The sequence below is a fragment of the Hemitrygon akajei genome, unplaced genomic scaffold (assembly GCF_048418815.1).
Source record: "Hemitrygon akajei unplaced genomic scaffold, sHemAka1.3 Scf000048, whole genome shotgun sequence".
NCBI classification, from domain to species: domain Eukaryota; kingdom Metazoa; phylum Chordata; class Chondrichthyes; order Myliobatiformes; family Dasyatidae; genus Hemitrygon; species Hemitrygon akajei.
In genome coordinates, this window is record NW_027331934.1 from 984,880 (window position 1) to 1,009,635 (window position 24,756).

Sequence of the window (24,756 nt, forward strand, 5' to 3'; positions counted from 1 at the left end):
TTGGATTTCTTCCTCGCTTTCCTTCCCCGCACAGGCTCCACCCCATCCCTCGCCTGAACCTCCCTGCACGTAGCCTCAGGAACACTCGCCTGAACCACAGGGGTAGGACCAGAGACTGGAACAGAGGTAGGAATAGGGACAGAGATAGGAGAAGGCGCAGGTGTAGGTGCAGGAATAAGAATCCGGTGCAGAGGTAGCTGGGGCATTGTTGCCCGATGTGGACTCCCTAGGGATTTGGGTGTTAGGACAGTCCCTCAGAAAGTGCCCCACTTCCCCGCACGCATGGCACCGTGGGTGCTCACAGCTCCAATGTACCTGATAGCGTACCCCTCGTGCCGGACTGTAAACCGTCCCTCAACTTCGTCCTCCTTTTCCAGCTGCATGAATACCTGTCACCGGAAAGAGATTACGGTATGGAGGGTGCGTCTCTTAAATTTGTGTCTGATGGCATTTATCTCTGACCGTACTTGCCCCAAGCGTGCTAGTGAGGGAAGCAGATCCTCTTTGGGGATGAAAGGCTTAACGTGACCGAGGACGATGCGTTGTGTGGGAGCTGTCATCAGCTCCATCTATAAAAAGATGTTTTCCACCGTGATCCCCCTGCTAAGAGCCCGGTTCACTAACTCATCATTCTCCAGCAAAACACTGCCTTCCTGAACTCTTTCTCGGTGGTCAAAATACCACCTTTCCCCACCAGGTCTTCCATGGCCTCCGCACAATTTTTCAGCTTAATTCCAGGACGCAAAATACATTGCACCCCACATTCCACTTTCACCGACCGAAATAGGGCATTGTTCGAGGCAGGAGAGGCAGCCACCTTTGCATAACTCCCCGAAGGCCTGCGACTCCCTGGAGACTGGTCCGGCATGCTGGCACTACGCCCGAATCGAGAACTATATGGTGGTGCCGGTTATAAAGTCCTGGAGCGGTTTGGATAACTGGCCAGAAAAGTTTGTACTCAACAGTACCTTGCTGGCTCAGCGCCAGAAATTCCAATGCCAGGAAATGCTCCATCTGTCCTGAAGACCTCCCAGGCCGTGAGAGTTCAAGATGTCTCAACAGATGCTCCGGCTCCTACACCAAACAAGAATCATGAAGATGAGGGGGGGGGGGTGTGATGTTGTCCCGATGTTAGTGGGGTAACAATGGCGTTTGTCTCCGGTTTTTGAGCGAGAAGGCTTCCTGGCGAGTTGGCAGCAGCCACAGCAGGGTGCTACGCTGTTCGCAGCCGTCAATGAACCCAGTCCAAACTGGCAGAAAAACTCCAAACGAAGCTTCCACACTAAAACAGCCGCTCACTCACATGTCCAAGAGACATTTAGAACCACCTCCAATCTATCTCACGAACTTAACACAACAGTTCTTCCTCGATTTCTCCCAGCTCATTCAATACATTTCCATGCTGTGTCTGACCCCGGGAGTGTGTGATCGGATGGTTTCGAGGAAGCTTCACTCCGTATCTGACCCCGGGAATGTGTAATCGGACTGTGTGGAGGGAGGTTCACTCTGTGTCTGACCACGGGAGTGTGTGATGGGATGGTTTGGAGGGAGCTTCACTATGTGTCGGACCCCAGGAGTGTGTGATGTGACAGTGTGGAGGGAGATCCAATCTGTGTGTGACACCGGGAGTGTGTGATGGGAGGAGTGGAGGGAGATTGTGTCTCATCCCGGGAGTGTGTGAAGGGACGTTGTGGAGGGAGCTCCATGCTGTGTCTGACCCCGGGAGTGTGTGACGGGACGGAGCAGAGGGAACTTCAGTGTGGGTCGTAGTCCCAGAATGTGTGTTGGGATGGTGTGTGGGGAGCTTCACCCTGTGTTTGTCCCTGGGATTGTATGATGGGACGCTATTGAATGATATTAAGCCTGTGACTAACACTATCAGTATATGAGCTTCCAATCTCTTTTGTCTTTTTTTTCTGTGAGAACAAGGAGATCCTGCAGGACGGTGGGGGTCGGGATTGTGTGGGTATTTGGGGTGTGAGGGAGTCGTGTGTCAGCCTGAATGGGAATGGTTAGTGAAGGGGTCTTGGGGATCAGACACCATCAGACTGACATCCCTCAGCCTGGAGCTGAGACGCTGCAGTACCAGTGTGAGGAGCTCAGACCCATTATTGCAGTTCACCGGGGGCAACAGTAACCCCAGGTCACTATTTTTCTTCAAATGAGACAAGTTCAACACCAAGTCAGGAAGTAACAGCGGTTTATTGATTTCATCACGACAAGTGTAAATTTAACAATGTTAGATGAGGGATTTGGACCAGTTGGAGGAATGGGCTGAAAAATGGCAGATGGAGTTTAATGCGGACAAGTGTGAGGTATTTCAATGTAAATGGTAGGACACTGAGGAGTGCAGTAGAACAGATGGATCTGGGAGTACAGATACATAATTCCCTAAAAGTGGCATCACAGGTAGATAGGGTCGTAAAGAGAGCTTTTGGTAAATTGGCCTTTATAAATCAAAGTATTGAGTATAAGAGTTGGAATGTTATGCTGAGGTTGTATGAGACATTGGTGAGACTGAATTTAGAGTATTGTGCGCAGTTTTGGTCACCTATTTACAGGAAGGATATTAATAAGGTTGAAAGAGTGAACAAAAGGTTTACAAGGATGTTGCCGGGACTTGAGAAACTGAGTTATAGAGAAAGGTTGAATAGGTTAGGATTTTATTCCCTGGAGCGTAGGAGAATGAGGGGTGATTTGATAGAGATGTATAAAATTATGATGGGTATAGATAGAGTGAATGAAAGCAGGCTTTTTCCACTGAAGCTAGGGGAGAGAAAAAGCAAACAGGTCATGGGTTATGGGTGAAGAGGGAAAGTTTAAAGAGAACATTAGGGAGGTTTCTTCACGCAGAGAGTGGTGGGAGTGCGGAATGATCTGCCAGATGAAGTGGTGAATGCGGGCTCACTTTTGACATTTAAGAAAAACTTGGACAGGTACATGGATGAGAGGTGTATGGAGGGATATGGCCCAGGTGCAGGTCATTGGGACGAGGCAGAAAAATGGTTCAGCACAGCCAAGAAGGGCCAAAAGGCCTGTTTCTTTGCTGTAATCTTCTATGGTCCTAATGTGTGAGCTGCTGACGTACGGGAACAAATAAACTGCTTCCGATTCACTCATAGTCACACACAATTAACTGACCAGCGAAAAGCAGTGACAGATTGAATAATCTCACAGTCGGTCTCCATCGGGGAACCGATAATCTTTAAAATCACAGTTCAGGACCACGTCCGGGATCGCTGCAGATCTACTGTCCCATTTGAGGTATTTGTCAATTTAACATTATTATATCGGCCAGACTGCCGAATGCACTGTCCTCAGCAAAGGGAGCAAAAAGATTTTCTCCCCGGACAACCTTGTCCGGGTCACGGGGTCCCAGGATCTTCCTGTCTGTGTAATGACCCAGGGTCCTACGTGGAGGACTCACGTGGGAGGGGTCTCGAACGGGAACATCGGGCAGAAGCTGTGCCGCAGGACAAGAAGCGGAAATACGTCACTGAGGGACCGCTTCTGATGTCACAGAGCGCAAGACTGGAGCCAGTTCGGTCAGAATAGTTGGGAATTATACCTGGCGCACGTCTATTAAAGGTAAGGGTTGCAGTTAAAGGGGCGTACGGGAAAACGGCCAAAATGTCCCCATCCCGCTAGCGGGGATGTTTACATATTCAGATATTCACATGGTCACTATCATTCCGGGGCTGGGTTCCTGCAGAGACTCCAGTTCCTTCCACCCGGTCTCACTGAAACGATTCCCAGCCTCACTGAAAACATTGTTCCTCAGCCTGAAACAGATGGGAGAATAAAGATGAAATAAACAGACCACATGTGAGTAACAGGGGACCGGGGTTAATGTTTCAACAACTCTCACAGACAAATATCACCAGAAAACCCGCGGATCCGCTGATATTTTATCACATTGAACACAAACACTCACCCAATCCGCTCCAGACTCGGGAGGGTCAGTATGAGGCGGCGGAGAGCGGGGACAGATCGGTCTGTCAGCGAGTTTGATACAAGGTCCAGCACCATCAGTGATGGGTTTGTACTGAGAGCGGAGACAAGATCCTCGACACCAGAATCTGTGAGACCGACATGGTTCAGCCTGAATATGACAGAGAGTGAGGGTGAAGGACACAGAGAGACAGGAGACAGTAGAAATCCCCAGTGTTTATCAGTAACACAATTACTGATCACATTAATGTTCAGTGTCAGACACCCAGTGACTGTAAACACAATCTCCCACAGTCTTGTACCTACCACAGTTTCTGTATTTTACACGCCGGGTTCCTCAGAGCCGCAGACACCAGTTTCACTCCTGAATCTCCCAGTTTATTAGCACTCAGGTCCAGATCCATCAGTGATGGGTTTGTACTGAGAGCGGAGACGAGATCCTCGGCACCAGAATCTGTGAGACCGACATTGTCCAGCCTGGAGATGAGAGAGAGTGAGAGTGAAGGACAGAGAGACAGGAGATGGTACAAATCCCCCGTGTTCATCAGTAACACAATTACTGATCACATTAATGTTCAGTGTCAGGCACCCAGTGACCGTAAACACAATCTCCCACAGTCTGGTACTTACTGAAGTTTCTGTACTTTACACTCTGGGTTCCTGAGAGCTGCAGACACCAGTTTCACTCCTGAATCTCCCAGTTTATTCTCCCCAAGTCTAAACACAAATAGACAAATTGATGAACATAATGATTCAAACCGTGGGTCTGAGGGAATTTCTCTCACTCGGATATTTCAGGAAACATTAAACCTTTCAGTAAATCACTGATCGAAGTTCCCATCACTGTCAATGTCCCTCACTGACCAGCTCCAGGGTATTCACCGAATGTCAGTAATTTAGTCTGTCGTTGTGACACTGTAAACTCCACATATTCTATTCCATTCCCCGATGGTTAGAAAAGTGTTCCTGATGTGAGAGGGTTGGGAGGGTCAGGGATGAAGGATGGGAGAAAGTCCCACAGTGAGGAAGATTTGTGAGTGGGAATGTGTCGATGGGAGATGTTGGAAGAGACCCCACCTGAGGAAAAGGGATAGGAAGACAGAATCTGCAGGAGGAAGGGAATGGGGAAGAGAGATCCCTCATGAGGAAGGGTAATGGGGATGAGAGGTTCCACAGGAGGACGGGGATGGGGATGAGAAGTTCCACAGCAGTATACCGATGGCAAAAGATAATCCAACAAGATGAGATGATCCAGAAATACATTGCAAGGGAGGGGTGGATCTGAACTGAGGCCCACAATCGGGAGAGGAGATGTGCCCATGGGGTCTGGGTATCTGGTAGTGAGCACAGTCACACAGGTGGACTGATGGTGATAGTCACACACAGGGAAGGGCAGGGGAGGACAATCTCACAATGGTATTTCTTTCCTTCTCACTGGGACAGTCTGCTGACGGTAAGGGGAAGGGGGTGTGAATCTCTGACTCACCTGCTGCAGTCAGTGCCAGTCTGGGTGTCAGTAACAGTGAGAAGGAACATTGTCAATGGGCGTGTCACAGGCAGCAGGAAACACGGCCATTCCTGTGATTTACTACCATTAAACCAATGGTCGTTGTTCACTGATCTGATGAATTCCCCAACATCCCTTCACAAGGAACCACAGAACCCTCCCGTCCTTGGGGAATTACTGGCTGATCCCCTGGGCATTTGTCACAATACTTCACAATCTGATTTACTACAAATTTGACACAATTCGTTACTACAGTTTGACCCAAATCCCTTTACATTGAAGCAACACTGTGGAACAGGTTCACAGTTCAGAGTGAGAGATAAATCAAGTTACCTCAACTCCTGGCACTTGTGCAGCCCGGGTCCCAGCCGCTGGATTCCTTCACACTGAACATGGCAGTTCTGCAGGTCGAGGTGTTTTATTGTATCACAGAGTCCAATGGCATGAGACAGGACTGCGCAGTCAATTGGTGTCAGTATCATCCCATTAAATGAAATTGTTTCCACAGATCCCAGTGCGGCCTGAGCCAGTCCACGATTCTGAGACTCAAACAGGTAGTGCAATGTGTTCAGGAGGCTGCTTTTACCTTCTTCACTCCATGTGTTTCCACTCTGGCGTTTAACCTCCTCCTTCACCCAGTCAATCACCTGGCAGGTTGTCTGATGAGGAAATGGACCCAGAAACTCCTCCAGGCCCCGAGCTGTCATTGGGGAGGAGAGACCAGCAACAAAACGGAGAAATACCTCAAATCGCCCATCTGTCGTGTTGTGGGCTTCAGTGAGGAATTTCAGGATACCTCCGGGGTGTATAGTCAGGAATTGTGCGACTGCAGCTACAAACTCTTGGATGGTGAGGTGTGAGAATGTGTAAACCACGCTCCAGGCAGCATCCTCTCTCTCCAAAAGCTCCATCAGGAACCCGGACAGGAACTGGGAAGGCTGCAGATTGTACTTGATCAAATCTACATCTGTAAACACAATCTTCCTCTGGGATACTCCTCTGAAGGCCATCAGACCAACATTGAGTAACACGTCACGGGGTCTCTCAATTTCACGGCCATGGTTTTTCAGGATGTTGTAAATATAGTAGGAGTACAGTTGGGTGATGGTCTTGGGAATTCGCTGCAGGTCCCTGACTCTTTGTGTGAAGAAGGGGCCCAGTGCCAGAGCGAGGATCCAGCAGTAGGAGGGGTTGTAGCTCATGGTGTACAGGATCTCATTCTCCTTCACATGTTTGAAAACAGCTTCCGCCACCGTCTGATCTTCAAAATGTCTGATGAAATATTCCTTCCGTTCCTCATCAACAAATCCCAGGATTTCGGCCCAGATACTGATCTCTGCCTTTTCCAATAAATATAAAGCAGTGGGGCGGGTGGTCACCAGCACTGAACACCCTGGGAGCAGCTTGCCCTGGATTAAACTGTACACAATGTCAGACACTTCACACCACCACTCGGGATCTGGGCACTGGTGCTTGGGTTCTGTATCTCTCTGACTGTCAGCAAAATCAATTTTGTGCTTGAATTCATCCAAACCATCAAATATAAACAGTAATCCCTCTGGGTTCTTCCAGACCTCTCTCAGTAAATTCCTAAAGTAAGGATACTGATCCAGAACCAGTTCCATCAGGTTTATTCTGCAGTTAATGGAGTTTAAATCCCGGAATTTGAAACTGAAGACAAACTGGAATTGTTGGTATATTCTCCCCGTGGCCCAGTCATAAACAATCTTTTGAACCATTGTTGTTTTCCCGATCCCTGCGACTCCGGCCACTGCTGCTGAATTCCCAGATTTGGACTTACTTCGGGAAAAGCTGCTCTGGAATAACTGATCAGTCTGGATTTTTTCTAACTCTCCGCGAAGGTGTTTCTGTCTCCACTCGTCGTGCTCTTTGCCTCTTGCCAGCAGCTCATGTTCCACCAGTCTCCGATCTCGAACAGTAGAAATGACCGTGAGCTCAGCGTATCGATCAACCAGCTGGAAAACCTTCACCTTCTCCGTCATCCGGATCGTGTTCACTCTCAGTGTTTCAGTTTGTGCCTGCAGAGTCTCCTTATGTTTCTGTTGAATATCTTCCATGGGAACAGAGAACATTGTCAAAATGTTAAATGGCTCAACTGACAAAGAATTTTACAAATTCAACATTCAGTGTTTGAACGGATTTAATGCTTCCAATCATATTAAGACAGAAAGTAAAACTCTGTTCACAGACACCAGAACTGACAGCGATTAATGTCTCAGAAAATGTCCAATCCTCATACTTTGGTATGAATTGCTTGTGAAGGCGAGCATTCCTCTGATATCCTACTCCATTTCTGACTGCACTTCTGTTACAACAACATTTCACTATGGTTAAAGCATTGTTTGCATCATTAACAGACGATGTTAATGTTAATCTGCTGTGGAAATACGGAAAGCAGGACACTGTGCATTTTGGCAAAGCTGCACACTGGGGAGTCACAGGTGTCCACTGCTCTTGCATTAAAACAGGAGCAGAATATGTGTCAAATACTGAGGTCGGGCAGAATCTGTGGAGAGAATGACTTTGAGGTTTCGGATCGACAGCTCATTGGAAAGACAATTAAAAAATTGTTTGCTTTTGGTTTCAAAGTTGGAGGAGCGGTGGACAGATGGAGTCTCTGTGAATGGAAGAGACCACAAGCATGACAGTGACGTTCGCCGTGTTTCTGGGAGAGGGTGGTGATGTCTCGGCAACCGCTCCTGATCAGTCTGGCAGTGGGGTGTGGGGCGCTGTATTATGAGACCTCTGCCTGTCAGGGTCGACCATGGATGTTACGTCCCAGCTGACTAAAAACACAAGACAGGACACTGCTATATGGAGAGCAAGCAGTTGCCCATGTAGCACGCTCCTCTCTCCATATATCTGATGAACACAAAGGAACGGCAAAGACAGATATAGCTTGGAACCAGAAGCATCGCAGGAGCAGCCAGTTTGCATTGAACACAACATAAGACTGCCTTAGGAGTTCCAGCTCCAGGTTTTTCCCTGTGGGTTTACTCCCATGAAGTGTTAGAGTGGCAAGGCAGCGGAGGATTGAGATCAGAGTTTTTCTTCCCCTGGAGGAGCTGCCAATCGTGTCTGACAAAACCCATCTGCCCTAAGCAGATAGTTGTAAGTCCCAGTAACCTGCCTTTGCCCTGTCTGCTCTCGGATGAAACTCTTCCACCGGGCTTAGTAGCTAAGCCACACACGAAGGCCAGGAGCTGGACTTGGTTAACAGAGGCTATTTGATTCAGACGCTATTGGGAGATAATAGCATAGTAGATGAACATTCAATAGTCTTATAAATGCAGAATTAAAGCTGTCCTTGAGGCTGGTGGTACATACCTTCAGCCTTTTATATCTTCTGCCCCATGGGAGTATGACAGAGAGAATGTTTGTGGGGGGTTAGGTTTCAGCAGCAAGGCTTTGGGCGGGGGAAGTAGCATCTTGCTAACCTGATTGAGTTCTTCCAGGAGGGGACAAAGGTGATGGATGAAGTTACACATGGATATTGTCTACTTGGATTTTAGTTGCGTGTTTGACAAGATCCCACATGGGAGGCTCATACAGAAAATGAACATACTTGGGAACTGTGCGAATTGTCCTGGCTGCCAGGGTCCCACACTGGGAGACATTTCTTTCACTGGCGGGTGGTGACTCTGTGAAATTATTGTCATAGACAGCTGAGGAAGACAAGTCATTGGGTATATTTAAAATACAGGTCGATATGTTCCTGATTCGGAAGACTGTCAATGTTTACTGGGATAATGGGGTAGAGAGGAATTGCAGAGCAAATTCACTGCGCCGAATGGATTAATTCTGCTCCTGGATCTTATGGTTTTAGGGAGCATCTGGAGTATTGTATTCACTTCTGATTGTCCAGCTCTTGCAAGGATTGGAGAGGGTACAGAACAGGTTCATCAGGATGTTGCCTGGATTTGGTGACATGTGCTACAAGTAGAGGTTTGTTAAACTTGGTTTGTTTACTCTGGTGGCGGAATGGAGATCTGACAGACGTGTACAAGTTTGCGAGATAAAAGTTTTTGTCGACACCCTCATCTTTTATTTGTTTCTTTTTTACATAAGGCTGGTGTCTAATACCAGAGGGCATTTGGTTAAGGTCAGATGGGGTAAATTTACAGCAATTGTGGCTAGTTTTTTTTGACAGAGCTGTGGGTGCCTGCAAGTTACTGCCTGGGTCCTGTCGGAGGCAATTATGTTACAGATGTTCCTAGTTATACATGAATAGGCAGGAAATGCAAGGATATGGTCAATAATATAAGAAAGGATACCAAAGTAGTTTTTTTTTCTTTCCCAGATATATAAAGAGTTAAAAAAAGGGAGAGGGTCGATATCGGACCACTGAAAACTGATGTTGTACATAGAAACATAGAAAATAGGTGCATGAGTAGGCCATTCGGCCCTTCGAGCCTGCACCACCACTCAGTATGATCGTGGCTGATCATCCAACTCAGAACCCTGTACCTGCTTTCTCTCCATAACCCCCCCCCCCCACCCCCGGATCCCTTTAGCCACAAGGGCCATATCTAACTTCCTCTTAATATAGCCAATGAACCGGCCTCAACTGTTTCCTGTGGCAGAGAATTCCACAGATTCACCACTCTCTGTGTGAAGAAGTTTTTCCTCATCTCGGTCCTAAAAGGCTTCCCCTTTATCCTTAAACTGTGACCCCTCGTTCTGGACTCCCCCAACATCGGAAACAATCTTCCTGCATCTAGCCTGTCCAATCCCTTTAGAATTTTATACGTTTCAATAAGATCTCCCCTCAATCTTCTAAATTCATGTGAGTATAAGCCTAGTCGATCCAGTCTTTCTTCATATGAAAGTCCTGCCATCCCAGGAATCAATCTGGTGAACCTTCTTTGTACTCCCTCTATGGCAAGAATATCTTTCCTCAGATTAGGGAACCAAAACTGCACACAATACTCTAGGTGCAGTCTCACCAAGGCCTTGTACAACTGCAGTAGAACCTCCCTGCTCCTGTACTCAAATCCTTTTGCTGTGAATGCCAACATACCATTTACCTTTTTCACCGCCTGCTGTACCTGCATGCCCACCTTCAATGACTGTTGTACAATGACACCCAGGTCTCATTGCACCTCCCCTTTTCCTAATCGGCTACCATTCAGATAATAATCTATTTTCCTGTTCTTGCAACCAAAGTGGATAACCTCACATTTATCCACATTAAATTGCATCTGCCATGAATTTGCCCGCTTATCTAACCTATCCAAGTCACCCTGCATCCTCTTAGCAACCTCCACACAGCTAACACCGCCGCCCAGGTTCGTGTCATCCGCAAACTTGGAGATGCTGCATTTAATTCCCTCGTCTAAATCATTAATATATATTGTAAACAACTGGGGTCCCAGCATTGAGCCTTGCAGTACCCCACAAGTCACAGCCTGCCATTCTGAAAAGGTCCCGTTTATACCCACCCTTTGCTTCCTGTCTGCCAACCACTTCTCTATCCACATCAATCCCATACCCCCAATATCGTGTGCTTTAAGGAGACTGCCTAGGGTGTGTGGGGATTCCCAGAGCATGAGGACCTGCAGTGAAGGCTTCAACAGAACCAACAGCTGGATTAACATAAAAATACAATATAGAATATTCAGGCTGCAAAGAGAGATTCTCTAAATTGTAAGCTTAATCCAAAGATCAACGAATGATTATTGCTGAATTTTGATTCCCAGGTTTTGCCAAGTCACTGTTTAACACCTGAGATGTGGTTTGAACTGTGCATTTCATCACTCACCTATCAGCTGCGTGGGTAGCTCAGATAACCCTTGGGTGACGTTCATGTATTCCTGTGGATCGGGACCTGTTTAAATATATTAAAAAATCCATGGAAACAGAGCTAAAATAATTAAACTAACTAAAACGATTATTTCGATGTGTCTTTGTGTTCAGTGCGTGTTTTTAACGTACCGAGTTCCTGTATTTCCCTCAGTATTCTGTCCAACTTCGGTAACTCAGTTCTCCATGTCACAAAGGATTCCCACATCGCCCTCCGGGCCCGGGAGCCTTTGCCCATCACCAAACTGAGGAAGAGTTTGGAACTCTCTGCCCGATTTCCCTTCTCTGTCAGTTCGGTGACTTTCTATAAAAGGAAAACAATGAATTTATTGTGGAGCAGACAGACAGACATGGAGAATGTGGAGGAAAATATCTGTTCATGGTCCCAGTAGCTTCAGAACAGATGCAATCACTGGGCTGCTGCCTCATCCTCCCTGGGTTCAGTCATTAACAGAGAAACAGTAACTGAAGGAAATTCTAAATCAATAGTGTGCAAGAATAAGGATTTACTGACACCCTGCAGTAGATGCAATGTGACTAATTTCCTTGTCCATCAATGTGCAACATTACACCAAAAAGATGCGACAACAAGAATGGAAGAAGGGGAGAGTGGGAGAGCAAAAAATGGATGGCGGGCATCACTGAATCGTGGCTGAACGAAGTTTGTAGTTGGGTGCTTACATCCAAGGATAAATATTGAATCGAAAGGATACGCAGGTAGGTGAAAGTGTTGGGTCAAAGATGCTGTCATTAAAAATGAAAAGTCCTGAGAAAGAGGTGATATCGGATTGGACGATGTAGATGTTAAGAAACTGCATAAGTAAAATGACCCTGATGATACAGGCCTGTTAACAGTAGCCAGGATGTGACCTACAAATTACAACAGGAGAGGGAAGAGGCATGCAAAAAGGTGAATGTGAAAATAGTCACATAGTCAATATGCAGGTAGATTTGGGAAATCATGTCGGTGCTGAATTCCCAAGTGAGGGACTTTATAGAATGCCTATGCGATGGCTTTTGAGAGAAGCCTATGGTTGACCCCACTATAGGAAAGGCGGATCTGGATTCGGTGTTGCGTATTGTGCCAGATTTGATTAGGGAGCTTAAGGTAAATAAACCCTTAAGAGGCAGTGATCATCAAATAGCAGAACTCACAGTGCAGTTTGAGAGGGAGAATGTAAAGTTAGATGTATCAGTATGGCAGTTGGATAGAGGAATTACAGAGGCATGAGAGAGGAGCTGGGGAACAATAAATTCAAAAATGACACTAACAGTGACAATGGCAGAGCAGGAATGGCTGATGTTTCTCGGAGCAATTTAAAAGGTGCAGGACAAATGATCACGAAGATGCAGAATTATTCTAAAGGGAGGGCGATCAACTGTGGCTGATGAGGAGCACAAAAGCAAGGGAGAGGGTACAGAATATTACAAAATATAGTAGAACGCTGGAGGACTGGGATGCTTTTACAAACCAAGGCAATTAAAAAAGCCTAAGTACTTAAAATATGAAATATGAAGGTAGGCTAGCGAATAATGTAATAAAGCTTACCAAAAGGTCCGTCTGATATTTGAAGAGTGAAAGAGAGGAAAGTGGATTTTGGGCCGCTGGAATATGACAGTGGAGAGGTAATGTCAGGGGACAAGGAAATGACGGAAGGTATTAGTCGGTATTTTGCGTCAGTCTTCACTGTAAAAACATTAGAACGTGCCAGATATTTGAGAATGTCAACACGTACAAACAAGCTGGATGAACTCAGCAGGTCGGGCAGCATCAGTTGAGATGAGCAGTAAAGGTTTCGGGCAGAGACCTTTCGTCAGGACTAAAGAATCATTGACTGCTCATTTCAACTGATGCTGCCCGACCTGCTGAGTTCATCCTGCTTGTTTGTATGTGTTGATTTGACCACAGCATCTGCAGTGTACTTTGTGTTTACTATTTGAGAATGTCAGGTGGCAGATATGAGTGTATTTGCAATTATTAAGGAGAAGGCGCTCAGGAAACTGAAGTACTGAAGATAGAGAAGTCCAGATCAAGCGCACCCGATTGCTTCTGAAAGAGGAGGCTGAAGAGATTGTGGAGACATTAGTAATGATCACTCAAGAATCACTAGATTTTGGAATGGTTTCGGAGGATCGACCATTTAAAATGGGAGGCCAGTTAGTTTGATCAGCGTTTGGGAAGATGTCATCAGTCGAGAATGGAGGATTAGATTTTGGGGAATTTGGACGCACATATTAAAAAAGACCAAAATCCATGGAAGGGAATCTTGCCTGACAGAGCTGGGAACAATTAGGGCTTTTTCATGTTGGATGTTAGTGACCAAAAGTGTTCTGCAGTGTCTGGTTTTGGGACAGTTTCTTTTTCCTTTATGTTAATGATTTGAAGGCTTTCTGACTAAGATTGCACGCGTTACGAAGATATGGGGAAGGACAGGAGGTGTTGAGAAAGCAGGGATTTCGCTAGAGGACATAGACTGATGACAAAATGGACAAATCAGTGGCAATTGGAATGTAGTATAGGGAGGTACATGGCCATACACTTTGGCAGAAACGATTTTGCTGAGAATGAGTGCCAGATGCGCCTGTACCGGCTGGAGCGTGGAAGGATGGGAAAGGCAGAAGAGTTGAGGGCTTGGATTGACACATGGAATTATGACATCATAGCCATTACTGAAACTTGGCTACAAGAGGGGCAGGACTGGCAGCTCAATGTTCCAGGGTTCCGATGTTTCAGACGTGATAAAGGCAGAGGGATGAAGGGTGGAGGGGTGGCTTTGCTAGTCAGGGAAAATATTACAGCAGTGCTTCGGCAGAAAAGATTAGAGGGCTTGTCTACTGAGACCATATGGGTGGAGCTGAGAAACAGGAAAGTTTCTCATTAATATGAGAAACATATTAACCACATTATGACCACATTAATAGGGTTGTATTATAGACCACCCAATAGTCAGCGAGAATCAGAGGAGCAAATCTGCAGAGAGATAACAGACAACTGCAGGAGACAGAAAGTTGTGATTGTAGGGGATTTTAATTTTCCACACATTGATCGGGACTACCATCAGGTCTAGATGGATTAGAGTTTGTGAAATGTGTTCAGGAAAGTTTTCTAAATCTATATATAGATGTACAAACTGGGGAGATGCAATATTAGATCTCCTATTAGGAAATGAGTTAGGGCAGGTAATGGAAGTGTGTGTAGGGGAACACTTTGGTTCCAGGGATTATAATGACATTAGTTTCAATTTGATCTTGGATAAAGATAGATCTGGTTCTCGGGTTGAAGTTCCAAACTGGAAAAAAAGGCCAAATTTGAAGAAATGAGAAAGGATCTAAAAAGCGTAGATTGGGATAGGTTGTTCTCTGGCAAGGATGTAATTGGTAAGTGGGAGGCCTTCAAATGAGATATTTTGAGAGTGCAGTGTTTGTATGTTCCTGTCAGGGTTAAAGGCAAAATGAATAAGAATAAGGAACCTTGGTTCTCGAGGGATATTGGAACTCTGATAAAGAAGAAGCGAGAGATGTATAACAAGTATAGGCAACAGGGAGGAAATAAGATGCTCGCGGAGTATAAAAAGAGTAGGAAAATACTTAAGAAAGAAATCAGGAGGGCTAAAAGAAGACATGACGTTGTTTTAGCAGTCAGGGTGAAGGATAATCCTAAGAGCTTCTACAGGTATGTTAAGAGCAAAATGATAGTAAGGGATAAAATTGGTCCTCTTGAAGATCAGAGTGGTCGGCTATGTATGGAACCAAAAGAAATGGGAGAGATATTAAATGGGTTTTTTGCATCTGTATTTACGAAGGAAACTGGAATGGAGTCTACTGAAACAAGGCAAACAAGTAGGGAGGTTATGGAACTTATACAGATTAAAGAGGAGGAGATGCTTGCTGTCTTGAGGCAAATCAGAGTAGACAAATCCCCAGGATCTGACAGGGTATTCCCTCGGAACTTGAAGGAGACCGGTGTTGAAATTGCAGGGGCCCTGGCAGAAATATTTAAAATGTCGATATCCAAGGGTCAGGTTTCGGAGGATTGGAGGATAGCTCATGTAGTTCCGTTGTTTAAAAAAGGCTCAAAAAGTAAACCTGGAAGTTATAGGCTGGTAAGTTTGACATCGGTAGTAGGTAAATTCTTGGAAGGAATACTAAGAGATAGGATCTACAAGTATTTGGATAGACAGGGACTTACTAGAAAAAGTCAGCATGGCTTTTTGCATGGAGATCATGTTTGACCAACCTATTAGGGTTTTTCGAGGAAGTTACCGGGAAACTGGATGAAGTGAAGGCAGTGGATGTTGTCTACATGGACTTCAGTAAGGCCTTTGACAAGGTTCCGCATGGGAGGTTAGTTAGGAAGATTCAGTTGCTAGGTATACATGGAGAGGTAGTAAATTGGATTAGACATTGGCTCAATGGAAGAAGCCAGAGAGTGGTAGTGGAGGATTGCTACTCTGAGTGGAGGCCTGTGACTAGTGGTGTGCCACAGGGATCAGCGCTGGGTCCATTGGATCATCTATATCAATGATCTGGATGATAATGTGGCAAATTGGATCAGCAAATTTGTTGATGACACAATGATTGGAGGTGTAGTGGACAGTGAGGAAGGTTTTCAAAGCTTGCAGAGGGATTTCGACCAGTTGGAGGAATGGGCAGAAAAATGGCAGATGGAGTTTAATGCAGACAAGTGTGAGGTATTGCACTTCGGAAGCTCAAACCAAGGTAGAACATACAAGGTAAATGGTAGGACACTGAGGAGTACAATAGAACAAGAGGGATCTGGGAGTACAGATACATAATTCCCTAAAAGTGGCGTCACAAGTAGATAGGGTTGTAAAGAGAGTTTTTGGTACATTGGCCTTTCTAAATCAAAGTTTTGAGTATAAGAGTTAGAATGTAATGGTGAGTTTGTATAAGACATTGGTGAGACCGAATTTGGAGTATTGTGCGCAGTTTTGGTCACCTAATTACAGGAAGGATATTAATAAGGTTGAAAGAGTGCACAGAAGGTTTACAAGGATGTTGCTGGGACTTGAGAAACTGAGTTACAGAGAAAGGTTGAATAGGTTAGGACTTTATTCCCTGCAGCGTAAGAGAATGAGGGGTGATTTGATAGAGGTGTATTAAATTATGATGGGTATAGATAAGGTGAATGCAAGCAGGCTTTTTCCACTGAGGCCAGAGGAGGAAAAAAACAGAGGTCATGGGTTAAGGGTGAAGGGGGAACAGTTTAAAGGGAACATTGGGGGGGGGGCTTCTTCACGCAGAGAGTGGTGCGAGTGTGGAATGATCTGCCAGATGAAGTGGTGAATGCGGGCTCACTTTTGACATTTAAGAAAAACTTGGACAAGTATATGAATGAGAGGGGTGGGGAGGGATATGGCCCAGGTGCAGGTCAATGGGACTAGGCAGAAAAATGGTTCGGAACAGCCAAGAAGGGCTAAAAGGCCTGCTTCTGAGCTGTAATGTTCTATGGTTCTATGGCAGGTGTATGGATGAGGGGGAACCTAATTGTAACCTGTGGAATATCCAAAGGCATTGAGAGGACGCGGAGATGATGTAGACTATTTTTGAATCTGGGAGAAAATTTAGAAACAAAAGTTGTAAAGAGTGTCAGGAGAACTAGTGCAGGATTCCATGCAGGTTGAGTCGGTGTTAGGAAAGGCAAAAACAATGTTAGCATTCATTTCGAGAGGATTAGAATATAAGAACAAGGACTGGCTAGACCGCATATTGTGAATGGTTTTAGACCCTGATCAGAGAAAATATGTCATGGCTTTGTGGAAAGTCCAGAGTGGAATCAAAACTAACAGAATCAGTGATCTTAAACCAGATTTTGACGAGAATAATTCCTGGATGCGTCTGTACTGGCTGGAGTGTGGAAGGATGAGGGGGAATCTAATTGTAACCTGTGGAATGTCAAAGGCATCGAGAGGATTATGTTTCAAAGTGGGAGAGATGATGTTTCAAAGTGGGGGAGTCTACAACCAGACGGAATAGCCTCAGAATAGAGGGACTTCCATTTAGAACAGAGATGAGGAGATTCTTTAGCCGAAGCGTAGTGAATCTATAGAATTCATTGGCACTGACAGCTGCGGAGACCAGGCCATTGGGTATATTTAAAACAGAGGTTGGTACCTTCTTGATTAGTCAGGTCAGCAAAGTACACTGGGAGAAGGCAGGAGAATGGGGTTGAGAGGGATAAAGAAATCACCTATGATGTAATGGTGGAGCAGTATCGATGGGCCCAATGGTCCATTTGTGCTTCGATGCCTTATGGTCTTATGATGTGTAAAGACAACAGAACATTAAGGAATGTCAGTGCGGCCATCTTATGATGGAGATGGTTACTTCCTGGCACTCATGCTGTAAAATGATGATCACTTCCTAAATGCAGACATGGGCTTCCTGATTAACTGAGGAATTATGAAGTAAGCATTGAATAGTCTTCAAGCAACATACACCTATGATGGAATTAAGGTAATCGAGGATGCAACTGAAGATGGATGGGCTTAGGACATTACTCTGAGAAATAAGAGCAATGATGTCCTGGGTTTGAATGATTGATCTCCTAGAACAGTTACCAGTAGGGAATTGGAAAGGTTTTCCATAACTAATTTGGATATTATGTGCAGTTCTGCTCACCTACCTACAGGACAGAATACTTATTACGCAGACCTTCTAACCCCTTATTCTACTTCCAGGTCATTTGGTCGGCTGACTTGGGGCTCCTGGCTGTCGCACGATCTAAATTTAAGTTCAGAGCTGTCTGCGCCTTTGCTGTTGTAGCCCCTAGACTGTGGAACAGCATTCCCCTCCATATCAGATCTGCCCCCTCCATTGACTCTTTTAAGTCCAGGCTCAAAACTTACCTTTATTCACGAGCGGTTGAATCTTCCTGATGTGGCTGATTTTTGGCTTGTGCCTAGGCTCGTGTATTGTTTATTTTGTGCCTGTAAGCTGAGTGTCTTGTTGTTTATATCTGTGTTTCTTGTATTTGTAATTTTAGCTACCTGTTATGGTTTGTACAGCACTTTGGTCAACATGGGTTGTTTTTAAATGTGCTTTTTGAGTAAATTTGACTTGACTTGACTTGACAAGGATGTTGTCAGGACTGGAAAACCTAAGTTAGAAGAAAAGAGTAAAGGGGTTAGGACTTTATTCATTGGAACGTGGAAGACTGAGGGCAGATTTGATAGAAGTGTACACAATTACATGGGGTATAGACAGGATAAATGCAAGCAACATTTTGTACTGAGGTGAAGAGGTGCTACAACAAGAGGTTATCAGTAAAGGGTGAAAGGTGAAAAGTTCAGGGGGTACAAAGGTGAAACTTGTTAATTCAGAGGGTGATAAGAGTGTGAAACTATCTAGCAGCGCAAGCAGTACAAGCGGTTACATGCGGTTAGATCCATGAATGTTAAGGGTACAGATCGCCATGGCCCGGTGAAGGTCAATGGGAGTAGGTAGTTTACGTAGTCCGGTATAGAATAGATGGGCCAAATGGCCTGCTTCTGTGCTGTACCTTTCTATGACTATGCCAAGTCTGCCACACATTGTTTGGGAACTCACGGAGCCAAGACCAGCTGTCAAGACCCTCCGTCAAGTACTGCAGTGAAGCTGGTTGGCTCAATTTACAATCTGACTGTTTCATACTCATCCTGGATTAATGAGATGAGGTGAATCTGCTCGACAGTTCAGACAAGATTTGACATTAGTTTAGACTGGATGTCCATGTTCAAAGTCCAGATATGCAGCCACTGCTCTTATATCAGACTGATAAATACAGCAGGTGTGAGAGGTAAAGGTGACACTGAACCTGTAGTTCCCAGTGCTCCCCACCTTAACAGCTGAAACCAGATCTGCTGGAGACAAGTCAGAGATCAAAGGCTCCAATTCCATGTAGAACTCCAAGAAGGTGAAGGAGATTAATTTTGGTCACTATTCCCAGCAGTTCTGTGACAATACACAAGCTACACTCACCTCATTTTCTTCTCTACTGAAATGTCCCTCCTTCGTCAACATCCAACCGAGTCTTTCAACCTTTTCTTCAATTGCTTGTTTGAGTCTCTCTCTGTAGAACTTTGTCAGTTGGTAGAGTTGATACTCGCCCCCCTCTGCAAGGAGGTCAGAGATTGTAAACCCTGGCTCTGTGAATATAAAAAGGAATATGTAGGCTTGAACTCAGATATCCCTCGTCTCCACCACTCTCACCCAACTCAACAAAAAAACGTGTCTTGAACCTGCCTACAGACACAAACAATGGATTGATTCCAACACTGGCCTTAAAACCGAACCAACGATGTTCTAGACATTACGTAATAGAAGGACCACATTTAATGCAAACCAGTCCATCCCCCCAACCAGCCCACTCACCTATTTCAGTTTTGGATGGGCAATAGATGTTGGGACTGTCGGTAATATTCGCTTCCCAGATTTCTGAATCTGGATTCCTCAGTATTCCTAGATGGATACTTCCTCCATCCTGGCAAATACATTTCCCCTGATTCACATCCCGGAAATTCTCTCCTTATCTGGACAGCTGCATTTCCTCCAATACATCCTGGAAATCCTCAAAGCAGGTAGTACATTTCCTGTAGTGGGGTAACGGGTGCCCCACTACACCACGTGTACCACACCCACACATTCCCCCTCTCCTCTGACCAACCCTCCAAAAAGGCCTCACCTTTACCCTCCTCCTTGCCACATTCTGCGAACCCATCACCCTCATATTTCACTCACCTGCTCCTTGTTGGGGACTTGACAATTCCGTGTTCAACGAGCTTCTGAGCTGACAGTGAGTCGCCTCACTTGTGCTGGTTCCAGGGTCCTGATCGATGTCTCTGACGTCACTGTCTCTGGGCTGACAGACAGTCACCTCACTTGTGCTGGTTCCAGGGTCCTGATCGGTGTGTCTGACGTCACTGTCTCCGGGCTGAATTTGCTCCAATTCTTCTGTGGCCAGAACGCATTCCATTGGGACATTGCTCTCAATCTGACCCTGCTTTGGTACCTTGCTTCCTGTGTCCCGATCATCTTCCCTCGATGATTCGCCTGGTTTAAACCTCTTCAATCCTTTTGTTACTCGCTTCAATTTCCCACCTGAAATAAGTGATGAATTGCAGGTTATACAAGTATAATTTCAAGCTGAGCAAAACTGATTCAGACTGCAGTGGAGCCAAGACACAGTCTGACCAGATTTGGAGTGGAACTGTGCTGGGTAATGTGAACCGTACGTCCTGCCAGGTGACCATCCCAATAACCCGGTGACTGGACACATTAACTCCCAGTAAAATTACAGGATAGACACAGTAATACTGATCACTGAATTCACAGCAGTTGAACACACGGATGACCACAGGATCTTAATGCAACGGTGTCCGGTGACACTGGGAAATATCACTGCGATTATCTTCCAAAAGCTAAGATCTCCCAGGGTCACTAACTGTCCAGTCATCTGTGTCACACACCGACCAGCAACGGGATTACACATGGTCCAGTCTGCTGGATCACACATTCTCCAATCGCTTTGTCACATGATATCCAGTTCCCTTGGTCACAGAATGACCATTCCCTTGAGAGGCACATTGTCCGGTCCCCTGAGTCACAGACTGATCATTACCTGGAGATCTATGCTGACCGCTGCCCTGGTTCCCATCTTATCCCCCGCCTGATGATCATCATGTAACAACTATGCAAGTCATTGGCAAAGTCTTGGTTATAGAGCTTTGCGTGCAGTTGCAGTTGGTAGTCTATAGGATGGACGTGCTTAATCTGGAAAATGTGTAGTGAAGAATGAACACTACGGTACTGGACTAGGGTGTTGTTCATTGTGTTATATGGTTCGGCTAGGACAGTTTTCCCTGGAGCTCAGGGGCTTGAAGGGTGACGCTACACGCGTATATGAACATAAAATAATCCGGGGCATAGATAGGGTAGATGGTCATGTTATTTTCCCCGTGGTAGGGGAGTCTGAGACTTGAGGGCAGAGATTTGAAACGGACCAAAGGGGCATTTTTTCACCTGCTGGGTGATGGGTATAAATTACGTGCATCCAGAGGAGATTGCAAACACAAATAAGATTACGAAGTTGAGAGCATGTGGTCAGGAAAAAGGATAGAAGAAGTTTACAAGGGAAATTTGATAAAAACTGCAGGAAAATGGGGCAATCTCAGGCATTTAGATCAGCATGAATTAGATGGGCAGAAGGACCCGTTTCCAGGCTGTAATATCGTTTTACTCCACCTGGAATAACAGATTTGAACAGAATCACAATTTCTATAGGTGACAGAGACATTTGGTAATTGGTAATACCGGGTTTCCCAGCAGAGATCCTAGGAATTTAAATTCATGTAGAAGATCATCTCAGGAGGGAAATAATGAGAAACTCACATTCACCATTTCTCCACAGCCCAGACATTCATTGGGGTATTAAATCTCTGAAGCAGACCACAAATGTATCTACAATGAGCTGCCTCCTGGTCCTCAGCCATTCCCAACACCAGCAATAATCTCTGCTCTGCTACAGAAAACAGATTTTGGAAACACCCCACTTCTCGTTTGTGCAGCAGCCGAGAAAACCCAGGGAGGTGTTGATAGCTTTCCTTCCAAAAACTGAAATGCTCTGTTATCACACAATCTCTGAAATCCAGGAAATGCTCCTATTTTCTGGTTCTGAATTTTATAAATGAAAGTTGGCGATGTCTTACACCGCAGTACTAGTTTGGAGGTGAAAAGGACCCTGACCCTGAACATTTACATAAACCACAAGACTGCTGTTGCATTCCTGTCTGTGTTTCACTCAAGACCACCTGATTCTGGAGTCCCTGTTTCATTCACTCAGGTGAAGCTTTGCCTGGTGAGTGGAGTGATTCGACCATCACCGGTGTCAGGACCCTGCGCTGGAACTGTTAGGTTTGATCAATTATTTAAGGCCTCTTTAGCAGTGGGATAAATGGCACTGCTTGATGAAACTTTTCTATGCCCTGTTAACATCTGTGTAAGTTTCTTCATCTGAACTACTGTGTACAAACGCGACAAAAGTTTAATTCAAAGATCCCAGTGATCATACCTGTGTCCATTCTGATTCTGACTGACGATTGTTGATTGTCGTCGTCTTGTTTACATTTTGGTCCCGGTTCTGGAAAGCTCCACCTGCTGGTGATGCTGTGAATTACACAACAAGCAGACAGTGAGTTAGAGAGACTACAATTACTTTGCAAATATGACAGTATTTCCATCCCTTGCATCAGAGAAGCAGTTGGCTTGTGGACCAAACATTCCCGCTTAATAACAACTTCCGCACCATCTCTGTATCTCTGTCCAATGATATCTGGGGTATCTACTGACAGAGTCACAGAGTAATAGAGTCCAAATTCAGTGTGTTCCACTCAACGAGACAATGCCAACTACAGTGCCAACCGAGATGGTCACAATTTCCTGTGATGGGCCCATTTCCCATCTGGCCTTTTCACTCCATCTACACATCCCAACTGTTTTTTTTAAATTATGCGAATGCGCCTGCCTCATCCACTTCCTCTGGCTGTTTCCTCCACATAATCCCCAACATCTGCATGAATCCGCTGCTGCTGGGGTTGGTTTTTCAATCTCTTTGCCACCCCTTGTCCATTTAGATCCCCTAGATGCTACGATAATCTTCTCTGTGAACAGCAACTACTAATGCTGTGCATTCTGCGATCTTACCCGTCAAGTAAGCCTTGTGCAACCGCATCCAAATCATTGCAATAATATAACGAATATCAAAGTTCCCAAATTGTAGCCTCATGGCACACCACTGACTACTCACCTCCATTGCGAGGAGAAGCCTTCAACCAGCACTCTTTGCTTGCTACCTTGAAGCTAATTTTGAAAACATCCAACTTGCTCTCTCCGGACAGCATGAGACCTGATCATCGAGACCAAGCTGCCATGTGACACATTGTCAAAGGCTTTGCTGAAGTCCTATGTACAACATCCATGGGAACATAACTTTGAATTTCCACCTCTGCTTAATGTCACCTTCACAGGTTCTGACAATGTAATTAGCAGAAAAGTACTTGATGAGGCCAAGGTATGTCAATGTAAACTGTTGCTTGCCATTTGCTAGTGAGGATTGAATAAAATGCAGTGTTGGGACATTTTGCTTTATAAAAAGTCTGTTCTCAGCAGAGGCTTGCATGACGATATATTCGAGGGTTAGTATATCATTGCAAATTGCAATAGCCAGAGGAATCAATGACATGTTGCTGCAGTTCATGATAATTCCGCATTTCTACAATCACTACAGCACGACACGTTTGGGGCTTCATATAAAGGGAGGAGATTGTCAATGCATTTTCAGGTGATTATAATATAACAAGGAAACATCAGAACTGACCAAACACTACTTCAGATGATGCAGGACCTTCAAATGAGCAAACACTGAGAGAATGTTTGTGACTTTAAAGAGCTGGGCTTCTGAAAGCACATTACTAGACCTGGAGTGATTGGAGCTGGGTCAGGCAGAGGCATATCTGGTATTTCTGGGCACATTCAGTCCATTTAACTAATTTCCTACCTTCCTTGTACAGATATGTAATGACTAAAGGACCAGTGTTCGTGTAAATGAGACTCACCAACCTTTCTCCTGACTGAATCAATAGAAACTCTGAGTCAGAAGGGTTTCTCTCCAGTTGGTGCTCTCAGTCCTTGGGCTGGTTCACTTGTCACTGTTCCCTCATTTTCAGTCGTGGTTTGCTTCCAGTTGTGGGCTTTTCTTCCAATAAATCTCTCACCACAGGTCTAACTTTAACCAGAGAGATAATGAAGCACATTAACAATACAAAGGAGAGTAAAACATTTCTGCTCAATGTTCCAAAGGCAAATCTCACTGAAATTTAAACGCTGAAGACAAATAAAAGGATCTCAGTGAACAAATCTGTAATTGTCCCTCACACGTCACGAATCCTGATAGGGGATACGAAGGACTCATCATTCTGTCATGATAAGATATCGGAGCAGAATGAAGTGATTCGCCCCATCGAGTCTGCGCCATCATTCAATCATGGCTGATTATTTTTTTTTGCCCCAATACCATATTCCTGCCCTCCTCTCATAAAGTGCTGGAAACTCGGTAAATCAGATTGGATCTGTGTAAAAATACAATGTGGAAGACCCAGTATCAGAACTGGGTTTGTCCAAGATGATGCGTGATATGCTGAACGCTTAATTGCGCAATTTGGCCCAGATCTCATCCTTGCTCATACCTATAATGGAGAAGGTACGACACCCAGTGTTCTGAAAAGGTAGTAAAAGTAATTATTGGGGCATTAATAGTGATCTTTCGAGACACGAAAATGAAAAGCTCTTGAATTTATATAAAATGGACCTTCTAGTTAATCCCTGCTCAACATTAGTTCTGTATTGTTAAGCACGTGAGCCTCATTGCCTCACAGTACGCTCCCTCGGACAAGGCGAAATTATTATTATTTTTTCTTGCG

General features: G+C 45.1%; 2 protein-coding genes across 2 annotated transcripts in view; one reads left to right on the forward strand and one right to left on the reverse strand.

Moving 5' to 3' along the window:
* The window catches only part of LOC140720923 (uncharacterized), a 443,642-nt gene that overhangs the window by 301,176 nt on the left and 117,710 nt on the right, over positions 1-24,756 (forward strand). The gene's annotated exons all lie outside the window — the stretch shown is intronic.
* LOC140720925 (NACHT, LRR and PYD domains-containing protein 3-like) overlaps positions 2,188-24,756 on the reverse strand; it is a 54,885-nt gene continuing 32,316 nt past the window's right edge. Inside the window, exons 4-14 of the mRNA XM_073035774.1 lie at positions 23,893-24,062; positions 22,350-22,444; positions 20,021-20,380; positions 19,262-19,428; positions 11,414-11,585; positions 11,241-11,306; positions 5,792-7,529; positions 4,582-4,668; positions 4,258-4,428; positions 3,935-4,102; positions 2,188-3,782 (exon numbers count right to left, since the gene is read on the reverse strand). Coding sequence (XP_072891875.1) covers positions 3,674-3,782; positions 3,935-4,102; positions 4,258-4,428; positions 4,582-4,668; positions 5,792-7,529; positions 11,241-11,306; positions 11,414-11,585; positions 19,262-19,428; positions 20,021-20,380; positions 22,350-22,359 — 3,048 coding nt within the window. The 5' untranslated portion in view covers positions 22,360-22,444; positions 23,893-24,062 and the 3' untranslated portion in view covers positions 2,188-3,673. The remainder of the gene's footprint in view (positions 3,783-3,934; positions 4,103-4,257; positions 4,429-4,581; positions 4,669-5,791; positions 7,530-11,240; positions 11,307-11,413; positions 11,586-19,261; positions 19,429-20,020; positions 20,381-22,349; positions 22,445-23,892; positions 24,063-24,756) is intronic.